This window comes from Cetorhinus maximus, chromosome 28 (assembly GCF_964194155.1).
Source record: "Cetorhinus maximus chromosome 28, sCetMax3.hap1.1, whole genome shotgun sequence".
NCBI classification, from domain to species: Eukaryota; Metazoa; Chordata; class Chondrichthyes; order Lamniformes; family Cetorhinidae; genus Cetorhinus; species Cetorhinus maximus.
In genome coordinates, this window is record NC_135906.1 from 23,076,777 (window position 1) to 23,089,782 (window position 13,006).

At 43.6% G+C, this 13,006-nt stretch overlaps 1 protein-coding gene across 1 annotated transcript in view; it reads right to left on the reverse strand.

The window, feature by feature from the left end:
* The window catches only part of LOC144668926 (microtubule-associated serine/threonine-protein kinase 1-like), a 155,094-nt gene that overhangs the window by 58,963 nt on the left and 83,125 nt on the right, over positions 1 to 13,006 (reverse strand). The window contains exons 7-9 of the mRNA XM_078531405.1: positions 12,245 to 12,405; positions 9,392 to 9,467; positions 2,182 to 2,391 (exon numbers count right to left, since the gene is read on the reverse strand). Of these exons, the coding sequence (XP_078387531.1) occupies positions 2,182 to 2,391; positions 9,392 to 9,467; positions 12,245 to 12,405 (447 nt within the window). The remainder of the gene's footprint in view (positions 1 to 2,181; positions 2,392 to 9,391; positions 9,468 to 12,244; positions 12,406 to 13,006) is intronic.

Genomic DNA, 13,006 nt, shown 5'->3' on the forward strand with positions numbered 1-13,006 from the left:
GAAGCCGTAATCTAGGGTGAAGTATGTTTTGGAGCCAATATCTCAATCTTGCAAAGACTGCCCTTCAAACAAGAATAAAATCATAGGAGCAAGAGTAGGCTCATCGAGCCTGGTCTGCCACATGGCTGATCTGATTGTGGCCTTTACTCTACTTTCCTGACTGCCTGCACCCACCCCCTTCTATTCCTCCCCAGCCCCCATAACCCTTTACTCCATTGTCAATCAAAAATCTATCTAAGCCTTGAATATATTCAATGATCCAGCCTCCAATGTTCTCTGTGGAAGAGAATTCCAAAGACTAACAACCCTCTGGGAGAAGAAATTCCTGCTCATCTCCATTTCAAATGGGAGGCCCCTTATTTTTAAACTGTGCTTCCTTGTTCTAGATTCCCCAGAGGGGGAACATCCTCTCAGCATCTACTTCATCAAGACCTTTCAGAATCTTACAATTCAGTTCTTTCAATAAGATAATTTCTCATTCTTCTAAACTCCAATGAATATTGGCCAAACCTGCTCAATCTTTCCTCATAAAACAACCCCTTAATCCCCTTAATCCCAGGAATAAATCTCTTGAAACTGCTCTGAACCTGCTTCCAATGCAAGTATATTTGTCCTTAAATAAGGAGACCAAAACTGTAAACAGTGCTGTAGGTGTGGTCTCGCCAATGCAAGGCTTCCCTACTTTTATACTCCATCGCCCTTGCAACAAAAGCCAACATTCCATTTGCCTTCCTATTTGCTGTACTTGCATGCTAACATTTTGTGATTCATGTATAAGGACAGGTCCAGAAGTTAGAGATCTTATGGCATTATTCAAGGAAGCGCAGGGAATTGTCCTGGCAAGTAATTCTACACCAATTCAACATCTCCGAAAACAACAGGCCATTCATCTCATTGCTATTGTTGTGAACTAAATGGCTGTTGTGTTTTCCTACATGACAACAATGACTTCATTTCAATATAATTCATTGTCCTTTGGGACATTCTTGAAAAATGTGATGAGGTGATAAATAAACCTTTCTTTGCTCTTTATGTAATGTGTGATCATCTTAGTCAAATTGCATGTTTACATTTGCTTCATCAATGTCTCTCAGTTAAATACCCTGGATCTTGTCTTTCCTCAAAGAGTCATTATGCTACTGAGGGAGGCCAGTCATCCCACCGAGTCCATGCTGGCTCACTATAGAGCAATCCAGTCAGTCTCAATCCCTCTATGCCCATAGCCCTTGCAAGTTTATTTCCCTCAAATGCCCATCCACTTTCCTTTTGAAACCATTCATTGTCTCCACTTCCACCATCCTCGAGGGCAGCGAGGTCCAGGTCATTACCACTAACTGCGTAAAAAGGTTCTTCCTCGCATCCCTCCTGCATCTCTTATCCAAACCTTAAATCTGCGTCCCCTAGTTCTTGTAATATCAGATGATGGGAACAGCTTTTCTTTGTCTACCTTATCCAAGGGCAATGGAGTATAAAATCTCTATCAAATCTCCTCTCAATCTCCCTTGCTCCAAGGAGAACAGCCCAAGCTTCTCCAACCTATCCTTGTAGCAAAAATCCCCTGTCCCTGGAAGCATTCTGGTAAATTTCCTCTACGCTCTCTCAAAGATCCTCACATCCTTCCTAATATTTGGTGAACAGAACTGTTTTGGGTTCTGCTGTAGAGAACAAAGGGGTGTGTTAGTAGCCAGAAGCTCTCAAGACGAAGGAATACCATAGGTAGAAGAGAGAGGTGGGTGGCATAGTGGTATTGTCACTGGACTAGTATTCCAGGGTCTCAGGGTAATGCCCAGGGGGCTTGGGTTCAAATCCCACCCTGGCAGATGGTGAAATTTGATGATGACCATGAAACCATTGTCATTTAAAAACCCATCTGGTTCACTAATGTCCTTTAGGGAAGCAAATCCTTACCTACATGTGACCCCAGACCAACAGCAATGCGTTTGACTCTTAAATGAATAAGGGCAATACATGCTGGCCTAGCCAGGGACACACACATCCCACGAATGCATAAATTAAAAAAATGATTTCCCACCTTTGTTTAAGAACTTTTCCTGAGCTACTTCTACAAGTAATTGGCAACATTAACGAAACAATGGCCTCTCACTTGGCAACCTGTTCATCGAAGGGAGACATTTGACCAATAAGATTCCCACGTAATTTACAACATGTGGGCTGACTCACATCCTGCAGCAGCTTCTCCAGGCTCTCCTGCAGCTCGTAGAAATACCGTGAAGTGATGAGCCCTTCATGCGACTTATCCAGGCAGTCCCTGGACATCTCGATAATCTGGTGGTGGATGAAGCTGAGGACCCCGTCAGCCAAGGGGAGTACATTCTCTGGAGCGTTGACCGTGAAGAACTCCTGTAGCCTCTCCTCCATCTGCGCAGTGGCCTAGAGAGAGAGAATTGCACGCAAAATTGGCCCCTGTTTAAAAAGACATTCAATTGCCGCGGAAGTTAAAAGCTTACTGTGGGGGCTCACGTGATCCTAATGTAGGTGTTAGGTTTTCAAGCAGGGGGTTCAAATCCCCCACTGTCAAGAAATTCCTGCTTCAGTGTCCCCGAGCAATCTTCTCAAGTCAGCCAGAGGACCAAGAGCTCTGAAGGACACTCTTCAGTCAGCCCAAACTGCTGGTATTCCAGTGCAAAGAGTTGTCCATAACTCAGTGTGGCACATTCCCAGGCCCAGGACTACTTGCTGAGGGATGCACTAAAGCTTGGCGCAGCTGCCACAAAGACGCAGTGGGGAAAGGACTCTGTCCAAGGCCCTTCAGCCATAGTACACTGAGGGGCTGGAAACGCCAAAAAACCCTCGAGCTGCATGTTTGACATCTAATGAGTGTGGTAAATATTAACTTCAACAGTAAATGTAGTGAGTAACATACAGTATTGTAAGAAACTGATTTGTTTTGCATCTTATGCAATGCCAACTTTGAACCGTCACTTTTATAAATTTTATGAGTAAAGTATATTTTTGGGAAAAAATCTCAAGGTGCTCCAGCCTGTTCAGCTGCTAGCAGATGTCCTGTGCAAAAAGACTGGTCCAGTACACAAGAATTGTACATTTGTGGTCCTATGCTGGAGAGAGAGTGAGCTGGGCACTCCTTCCTTGGTCAGCCCTGATTAGGAATTGGTTTTGGGCAAGTTAAATCTTATTGATATGCCACTCTCCTTCGTTCTGACTGTGCTTCTGGTTTTCAGTGCTTCAAAGGCACACTAATAATAATATTCAAAATAAAAGTGGAAATTTTAATCACCAGTGGCTTCCTTTAGGCTCAGGTGATGCCAGGAGCCAGTGTCTGTCCAGGAGGCTGGGATGGGTTGGGCTGTCACCAGCTCCGAGCGCCTCCATGCCCAATGCACATTCCCCACTCAGCACAGTCCGTCATTCCCTCGAGCTTGTTCTGCCACTCAATCATATTGTGACTAATCTGTACCTTAAATCCATTTGCTCACCTTTGATCCATAACCATTCTGGGTAGAGTGCCCACTGATGTAAATTCATGCATTTCTGTTTTAGTCACTTTGTAAATGTGAACCATCAGCTGTACCCCACATTCTCTAATCCATGTGCCTCTGAAATAGAACACACATTATTGCTGCTCTTGTACAGCAGGGTGAGCTGGTCTGGGTTGGGTGGGGGGCTGTGGATGCGGTAGGAAGATTTACCTTGAGTGCTTCTCTCTCCATTTATGGAAGCACATGTTCTCTACTTGCTGAGGGCATTATGAATATGTGGCATCTGCCATCCCCTGAACAGAATGGATGTCACAGGGGTGAAAGTCAATTTTGGCAGAGGTATAAATTGGGGGGGTTCTCCGGTGGGATGGCTGATTCCCCCATTGCCTGCTTTTCGTCTGTCATCTAATCCCCCCGTCCTCCACAACCCCATGTCAAGCAAGCCTGGTCTAACCACACTTGCAGATGCCAAAATCAAGTGCCTATATCACTAAAAAAATTAAACTATGTTAGACTTCCTGTCAATAGTTTAACATTCCTTGCACAACTCTTCCTTCACTCAACGAGAAACGTAATGGCCAATCCAAACTCAACACGTGCAATCATATAATGAGAACAAGGAGGCATGCAAGAGCAGGAGTAGGTGACATATCCATCCAGAATTTAGTACGTTCTGTTGTGTTATTCACACAGCTTCATCAAAGGCCTTGATATTAACCCCCCTTACTATGGGCGGGAGCAGGTTGAGGCAGTGTGAGTGGTGGGGTGTTGGTGTAAAAAAATCTTAAAACAGGGAAGAGGTTCTCAACTCACTTTGTACATACTTCCCGCCATATTCATGGAAGTGGGTCTCCTGACATTCGAGGGTCCTGGAGTGGGAGGACACGTTATTAACATATTCAAATCAGAATCACAGAGTCCGACTGGGGCTCTGATTTAAGTGTAACCATTGCCTCTCCTCCGGTTTCCCAGAGTCTGGGAGCCTTGGCAGTGACAGGGAAATGGGAGTTGAATGCTCCACAAAGTAAGTACATTTTACAGTACTCCTGTGGGTCAGGAAGGACTGGTGTGTTCACCTGCTCCCACCCAATTCCCTCATGGAAGTCTTATGCTTCCATTTCTGCCAAGCCTCTCTCTGCCCCCAATCCATCCTAGCCCCATCACCTATCTGTGCACTCTCCCCATATCAGGACCAAAATGTCTCTCAGTGTTAAAATACCATAATAAAATGCATCAATCCTCCCTTCCTAATTGGCTGTGAACAGCAACTGCAGTGACATTGAGAATAAATATAGTCTTTAATGGCAAGTGATACAAGTCTTTTTTTTGTCAAATGATTTATGTTTCTCATCTGAGGCAGGTATCAAGTTCCATCGATCACTTGTACAAGCAAAGACTTGCAGTCTGCTGGAGAGGGAATTAGAGAATTCACACCAATAATTCAGATTAAAGTACGAACATACGAATTAGGAGCAGGAGTAGGCCACTCAGCCCCTCGAGCCTGCTCTGCCATTCAATAAGATCGGATGCTGATCTAAATGTAGCCTCAACACACGTTCCTGCCTACCCCTAATAACCTTTCACCCCCTTGTTAATCAAGAATCTATCCAGCTCTACATTTAAAATATTCAAAGACTCTGCTTCCACCACCTTTTGAGGAAGAGTTCCAAAGACTCACGGCCTTGAGAGAAAAAATTTCTCCTCATCTCTGTCTTATATGAGTGACCCCTTATTTTTAAACAGTGACCCCTAGTTCTAGATTCTCCAACAAGAGGAAACATCCTCTCCACATCAACCCTGTCAATACCCCTCAGAATCTTTAAGATTTCAATTAAGTCACCTCTTACTCTTCTAAATTCCAGTGGATACAAGCCTAACCTGTCCAGCCTTTTCTCATAAGACAACCCGCCCATTCCTGGTATTAGCCTAGTAAACCTTCTCTGTACTGCTTCTAATGCATTTACATCTTTCTTTAAATAAGGAGACCAATACTATATACAATACTCCAGATGTGATCTTACCAGTGCCCTGTACAACTGAAGCATAACCTCACTGCTTTTGTAATCAATTCCCCTCATAATAAATGATAGCATTCTATTAGCTTTCCTAATTGTCTGCTCTACCTGAATACTACCCTTTAGTGATTCATGCACTAGGACACCCAGATCCCTCTGAATCTCAGAGCTCTGCAATATCTCGCCATTTAGCTAATAAGCTTCTTTTTTATTCTTCCTATCAAAATGAACGATTTCACATTTGCCCACATTATATTCCATTAGCTAAATCTTTGCCCACTCACTTAACCTATCTATGTCACTTAGTAGCCTCTTTACATCCTCTTCACAATTCACTTTCCTACCTCTTTTTGTATCGCCAGCAAATTTATCCACCATTCCTTCAGTCCCTTCATCTAAGTCATTTATATAAATTGTGAAAAAGTTGAGGTCCCAGCACTGATTCCTGTGGCACACCACTTGTCACATCCTGCCAACCAGAAAAAGACTCATTTATGCCAACAACTGTCTGCTTCCTGTTACCTAGCCAATCTTCTATCATGCCAATATGTTACTCCCTACAGCATGAGCTTTTATTTTCTGCAATAAACTTTGATATGGCACTTTATCGAATGGAAATCTAAGTACAGTACATCCACCAGTTCCTCTTTATCCATAGCACCTGTGACTCCTTCAAAGAACTCCAATAAATTGGTTAAACATGATTTCTCTTTTACAAAACCATGTTGACGCTCCTTGATTGCCTTGAATTTTTCAAAGTGTCCTGCAATAACATCTTTAATAATAGCTTCTAACATTTTCCCGATGATAGATGTTAAGCTAACTGGCCTGTAATTTCCCACTTTCTGTCTCCCTCACTTTTTGAACAAAGGAGTTGCATTTGTTATTTTCCAATCTAATGCAACCTTCCATGAATCTAGGAAATTTTGGAAAATTAAAAACAATGCATCAGCTATCTCACTAGCCACTTCTTTCAAGACCTTAGGGCGAAATCCATCCGGACCTGGGGATTTGTCAGCCCGCAGTCCCAACAATTTGCTTAATATCGCTTCCCTGGTGATTGTAATTTTCCCAAGTTCCTCCCTCCCTTCCATTTCTTGATTTACAGCTATTTCCAGGATGCTACTTGTGTCCTCTATAGTGCAGAACGAAGCAAAGTACCTGTTTAATTCATCCGCCATCTCCCTACTTTCCATTATCAATTCCCCAGGCGCACTTTCTTAACTCTTCTTATTTAAATATCTTTAGAAACTCTTACTATCCATCTTTGTATTACAAGCTAGCTTTCTCTCATACTCTAATTTTTCCTTCCTTATTAATCTTTTTGTCATTCTTTGCTGTTCTTTATATTCTTTCCAATCATCTGACCTGCCACCCACCTTTGCAGAATTATATGCTTTTTCTTTAAGTTTGATACTGTCTTTAACTTTTTCAGTTAACCACGAATGGTGGGCCCTCCCCTTTGGAATTTTTCTTTCTCATAGGAATGTATCTATACTGTGTATTCTAAAATATCCCCTTAAATGTCTGCCACTGAACCTCTATTGACCTATCCCTTAATCTCATTTGCCAGTTCACTTTAGTTACTTCTGCTTTCATGCCCTCATAATTGCCCTTATTTAAGTTTAAAATACTAGTTTTGGACACACTCGTTTCTCCCTCAAAATGAATGTAAAATTCAATCATATTATGATCACTGCTACCTAGGGGCGCCTTCACTATGAGGTTATCAATTAATTCTATCTCGTTGCTCAATACCAGGTCTCATATAGCCTGCTCTCTGGTTGGCTCCAGAACATGCTGTTCTAAGAAACTGTCCCAAAAACATTTTATGAACTCATCGACACTGCCTTTACCCATCTGATTTTTCCAGTCTATATGTAGATTAAAATCCCCCATGATTATTGCTGGACCTTTCCAGAAAGCTCCCATTATCTCTTCTTTTAAACTCTGTCCTACCATGTAGTAACAATTAAGGGGCTTGTACACAACTCCCACAAGTGACTTCTTGCCTTTATCACTGCCCATCTCAACCCAAACCGCTTCTACATCCTGGTTTCCTGAACTTAGGTCATCCCTCTCTAATGTGCTAATACCATAATTAATTAAGAGCCACCCCTCCACCTTTTCCTACCTTCCTGTCCTTCCTAGATATGGTAATGAACATGAACAACCTCAGCAGTTTACTGGAAAATGAACATGAGTACATTGGCAGATCCACCTCACTAATCCACACCAGGGCAGATACTGGATAGATTCACACGAATAACTGCAAGGCACCAATTTTTTAAAAATTTACTTGCACGGGATGTGGGTGTAGCTGACTCGGCCAGCATTTATTGACCATCCCTAATTACCCTGGAGAAGGTGGTGGTGAGCTGCCAGGAAGGGAGTTCCAGGATTTTGACCCAGAAACAGTGAAGGAACGGCGATATATTTCCAAATCAGGATGGTGAGCGGCTTGGAGAGGAACTTCCAGGCGGTGGTATTCCAATGCATCTGCTGCCCTTGTCTTTCTAGATGGTAGTGGTCGTGGGTTTGGAAGGTGCTGTCTAAGGAGCCTTGGTGAGTTTCTGCACTGCTTCTTGTAGATAGTACACACTGCTGCTACTGTTCATCGAGGGAGGGAGTGAATCTTTGTGGAAAAGGTGCCAATCAAGCGGATTACTTTGTCCTGGATGGTGTCAAGCTTCTTGAGCGTTGTTGAAATTGCACTCATCTAGGCAAATGGAGAGTATTACATCACACTCATGACTTGTGCCTTGTAGATGGTGGACACGCTTTGGGGAATCAGGAGGTGAGTTACTTGCTGCAGGATTCCTAGTCTCTGACCTGCTCTTATAACCACAGTATTTATGTGGCTGGTCCAGTTCAGTTTCTGGTCAATGGTAACCCCCAGGATGTTGACAGTGGGGGAATTCATCAATGGTAATGCCAATAAATGGCAAGGGATGATGGTTAGACTCTCTCTTGTTGGAGTTGGTCATTGCTTTCCATTTGTGTGGCACAAATATTGCTTGTCACTTGTCCAGGTCTTGCTGCATTTGGACACGGGCTGCTTCAATGTCTGAGGAGCTGCGGATGGTGCTGAACATTGTGCAATGATCAGCGAACATCCCCACTTCTGACCTTATGATGGAAGGAAGCTCACTGATGAAGCAGCTGAAGATTGTTGGGCCTAGGATACTACCCTGAGGAACTCCAGCAGTGATGTTATGGAACTGAGATGATTGACTCCCCAATAACCACAGCCATCTTCCTTTGTGCTAGGTATGACTCCAACCAGCGGAGTTTTCCCCCTGATTCCCATTGACTCCAGTTTCACTACTGCTCCTTGATGCCACACTCGGTTAAATGTGGCTTTCATGTCAGGGGCAGTCACTCTCATCTCACCTCTGGAGTTCAGCTCTTTTGTCCATGTTTGAATCAAGGCTGTAATGAGGTCAGAAGCTGAGTGGCCTTGGCGGAACCCAAACTGAGCATCAGTGAGCAGGTTATTGCTGAGCAAGTGCTGCTTGACAGCACGTTGATGACCCCTTCCATCACTTTACTGATGATTGAGGGTAGACTGATGGAGCGGTAATATACTCTGTGTAGAGTAATATGCTCTGCATTCCATGCCCTTGATGGTATCCACATTAGGAGGAATACTGATTGCGACTTGGATATTTATGGGATGGCAATGCTCAGTGAAAGTTAAATGATGATGCTGTTCGATACGTAATATTTGGGGACAAAATGATTCAAGCTTCATATTGAAGACTGATAACTAACTCCCCCAGCACCTCAGTCCCGACACTGAAAGCCAAGTTCTTCAGTGCATATTGTCACTGGTGCAATGTCAAAAATGACAGTCGCAAGCCTGACTGTTATTCTTATTAGTGCAATGGGTAAAACGGACCCAAGCACAATCCTTACCTTTGGGAATCTTTCTTTGTAGACATGGTTCATCATCACTATTTCATTGTCATAGCAGGAAGGAGAGCGGCCAGGGCTGCAACAGATCAAATGCCACAAGTTAGTCCACGTCCATCAAACCCATTCATAAGAGTCACTTCTAGCACTGACTTCAAGTGACCCTACTCACACCCTCCTGCGGGTGTTACATCTTACTACCTCAAGCTGGTTTGTGCTGGTTAGCTTTTCAGTAACTAGTGGGTATTGGGACTCAGTGTTATCACTAGAAGTTCAAAGAGTGGGGGGATACTAATTCACACTGAGGGTTATTAGAGCATGGGTCATTATCATGAGTGACCATTGAGTCATAGACTAGAACATCATTTAAAAGGAATCAGCCTCTGTGTAAAAGAAAAACCTCCAAATGAATATCCTAAATTGGCCATTCACCACTTCAACCGTCTTGTCCTGTTGGCCCAAAGTTCCTGTTATGGGAACACAGAAACATCATCATCACCGCAGCCTTATCCTAAAGGAACTAACTTTCATGCTCTTTCTCAATTTTACAACAGACTTTAATGTGGCTCAGTCAGTAGCACTCTCATCTCTCAGTCAGAGCGTCACTGGTTCAAGTTCCACTCAAGAGGCTGAGCACAAGTCTACACTGACACTCCAGCACTGTGCTGAGGGAGTGCTGCACTGTCAGAAGTGCCATCCTCTCCCATGGACTTAAAATATCCCAAAGAGGAACAGGGGAGTTCTCCCTGGTGTGCTGGCCGATAGTTACCCTTAAACCAACATCATGAAAAAAATAGATTAGACGGTCATTATCACAATGCTGTTTGTGGTACCTTACTGTGTGCTGTCTACAAGTGACTACACTCCAAAAAAGTACTTCATTGGCTGTAATGTTGTAATAGCTATGTGGTGTCTTGAGGCTATGAAGGGCATTATATAAATGCAAGCCTTTTAAAAAATTTTCCATGGGATGTGAGCATCACTAGCTAGGCCAGCATTTGTTGCCAATCCTAAATGCCCTCGAGAAGGTGGTGGTGAGCTGCCTTGTTGAACCGCTGCAGTCCATGTGCTGCAGGTATACCCACAGTGCTGTTAGTTCCAGGATTTTGATCCCCTGACAGGTAAGGGATGGTGATATAGTTCCAAGTCAGGATGGTGTGTGGCTTGAAGTGGAACTTGCCTTTACTGGATCTGGACACCTCTACAGTGGGCCAAGCAAGTCTAGCACCTTTCTTTTCAGGGCTTAACCTGGTCTATCAGAGCTTCCTGACTGCTCGAGTCGAGTCACCAACGTCATCGCCATGACATTCTGACTGCTCACATTCCAGTTTTACATTTGTTATTTTCCAGAACGTGAGTTGATGGTGCAATCTGTTAATCAGGAGATAACACCACGGCGTGAGCAGTAGAGCTTCCTGGCCACAGTGCTGAAATATTCATTCACACTGTTGAGGAGGGGGGGGCACTCAATTGGCTTGTGTCACAGATCTGCATGGAACATGGATGCAATCCATTACCAAGTACATTTTCTAGGAAGCTAGCTTGACAGTGACTAAAGCACATGTAAAACTCAAATAAAACAAAGGGCATGAAGTGAGTAAAGATTGAGTTCAGGCAGCAGAGCCCTCCATTCATTCTATCACCCAACAGTAAAGGTTAAATTTATCTGCATGTTACAACACTCTTGCGCCTATGGGATCCAGGTTCAAAATCTGCCCAGACTAAGGGGATAAAATGGGTCAATTTTCCTGTTCCTGTATAGGTTGGATCTCCTGGTGGTCGGTGAATGCAGGAATATTTGGAGGTTTTGGAGGATTGCATCTCCCAGATGGAACCTCTGCAACTTTGCATCCTTTTAAATGAGTGGATGGGAAACCAGTTTCCTTCAAGAGTGTACAGTCCTCCCTGCCCAGTGTTCCTCTAATGGCTGCACCCAGGAAGCCCAAAACACGTGGGCCTAAGAATAGGAAAATGTAGCTCAACATCTGTCCACTCTGTCAGCTATGAGGATCCTAAATTTTGATGGTCTCAACAAAGTTCCTAGTTGTTTAGGGGCCCACAGTACAAAGGTAGCCACTATAAACACTAAATTGGCAATCTTGTTCAGAGAGTCCCATATCATTAGATATGGGAAATGGAATTCTTAGAAAATTACAACAGATCTCACAATTTAGAGTAGGAAAGCTTTATCTGCCTCTTTATCTGAAAACAAGGAAGCTTGATACCGAGTGAATAATGTGCACATTCTACAACACCTCCATCTCTGGTCTGGATACCCACAAGAATTGATGGAAAGATCTTAACTCTAGAGGAAGACAGAGCAGCAGATTCTCACACGGTGGGTGAGTTTTGACTTTTGGTGATATTGGATCAGTTAGGCTGACACTCCAGTGCTGTACTGAGGGAGTGCTGCACTGTCAGAGATGCCATCTTTCAAATGAGACACTAAATAGACAAAGGATCCTGTGGTGAAATTTTGAAGAGAGCTTGCATTCTGGCAAATATTTATCTCTCAACCATTAACTTAAAGTAGATTATCTGGTCATGATCACATTGCTGTTTGTGGGAGCTTACTTTGCATAATTTGGTTGCTGCGTTTCCTTACGTACAACAGTGGCTACACTTCAAAAAGTACCTCATTGGCTTTAAAGAACTTTGGGACAACCTTGGGTTGTGAAAGGTGCTATAGAAATGCAAGTCTTTCTTTTTAATATATCTTTCCCAAATTTCATTTCTATTGGTCAACGAGCAAGGTTTAAGGGGCGACTGATCCAATGGTGCCTAATTTACACTCATGGTCAAAATGACGCACCCTTCATTGCTGGAGATTCAAAAATGGCGGATCTGAGTACTGACCTGAGGCTCCGAGAGCGCGGGCGCACTGCTGGTGAGCGTCGGCCCCCGTCATCGTCAGTGATACTCTCGGTGCTGCCAAAGTGTTTTGACAGGAAATGCAGCTCATCCACTGTGGGCTGGAAGGGCAACTGGTGAAGTTTCTCCTGTGACGAGCATGATGACTGCAGGGTTTGAAAGTTAACAACAAAACACAGGTGTGAGAGGAGAGAAGCCATGCTCCAGAAATTAGCAAAATGTACCTTCCTTCCTCCCGCAAGGCGTTGGCTCATGCTGACCTCGTGTTCACAAGCCATTCGCACCTTCTATCACTGCATTCATTGTCTAACCGTCATGTTTAAGTCTTAACGTTGACACTCAGATTCATACTCCTTCGCTCCCCCCATCCAAGATAGGGAGAGGAGGATGCCATTCAACCCCTCAAGCCTGTTCCACCATTCAATTGATCGTGGTTCATCTGTACCTCAAGTCCAATAGCACACCTTAGCTCAAATCCCTTAACAGCTTTATCTAACAAAAATCCAACTAGCTACAGCCTCTTTGGTGTGGGGGGTGGGGGGAGGTATTCCAGGTTTCTCCCACCCTTTGTGTGAAGAAGTGCTTCCTGATTTCCCATCTGGCATTGCCTGGCTCTTTTAATCTTGTAAGATTATGTCCTCTCATTCTTGATTTCCCCTGCAGAAGGAATGCTTTCTCTGTATCTATCCTATTGGAAAACTTTTTTTTTTTAACATTTTAAACACCTCAAGCAAAACGCGAATCAAT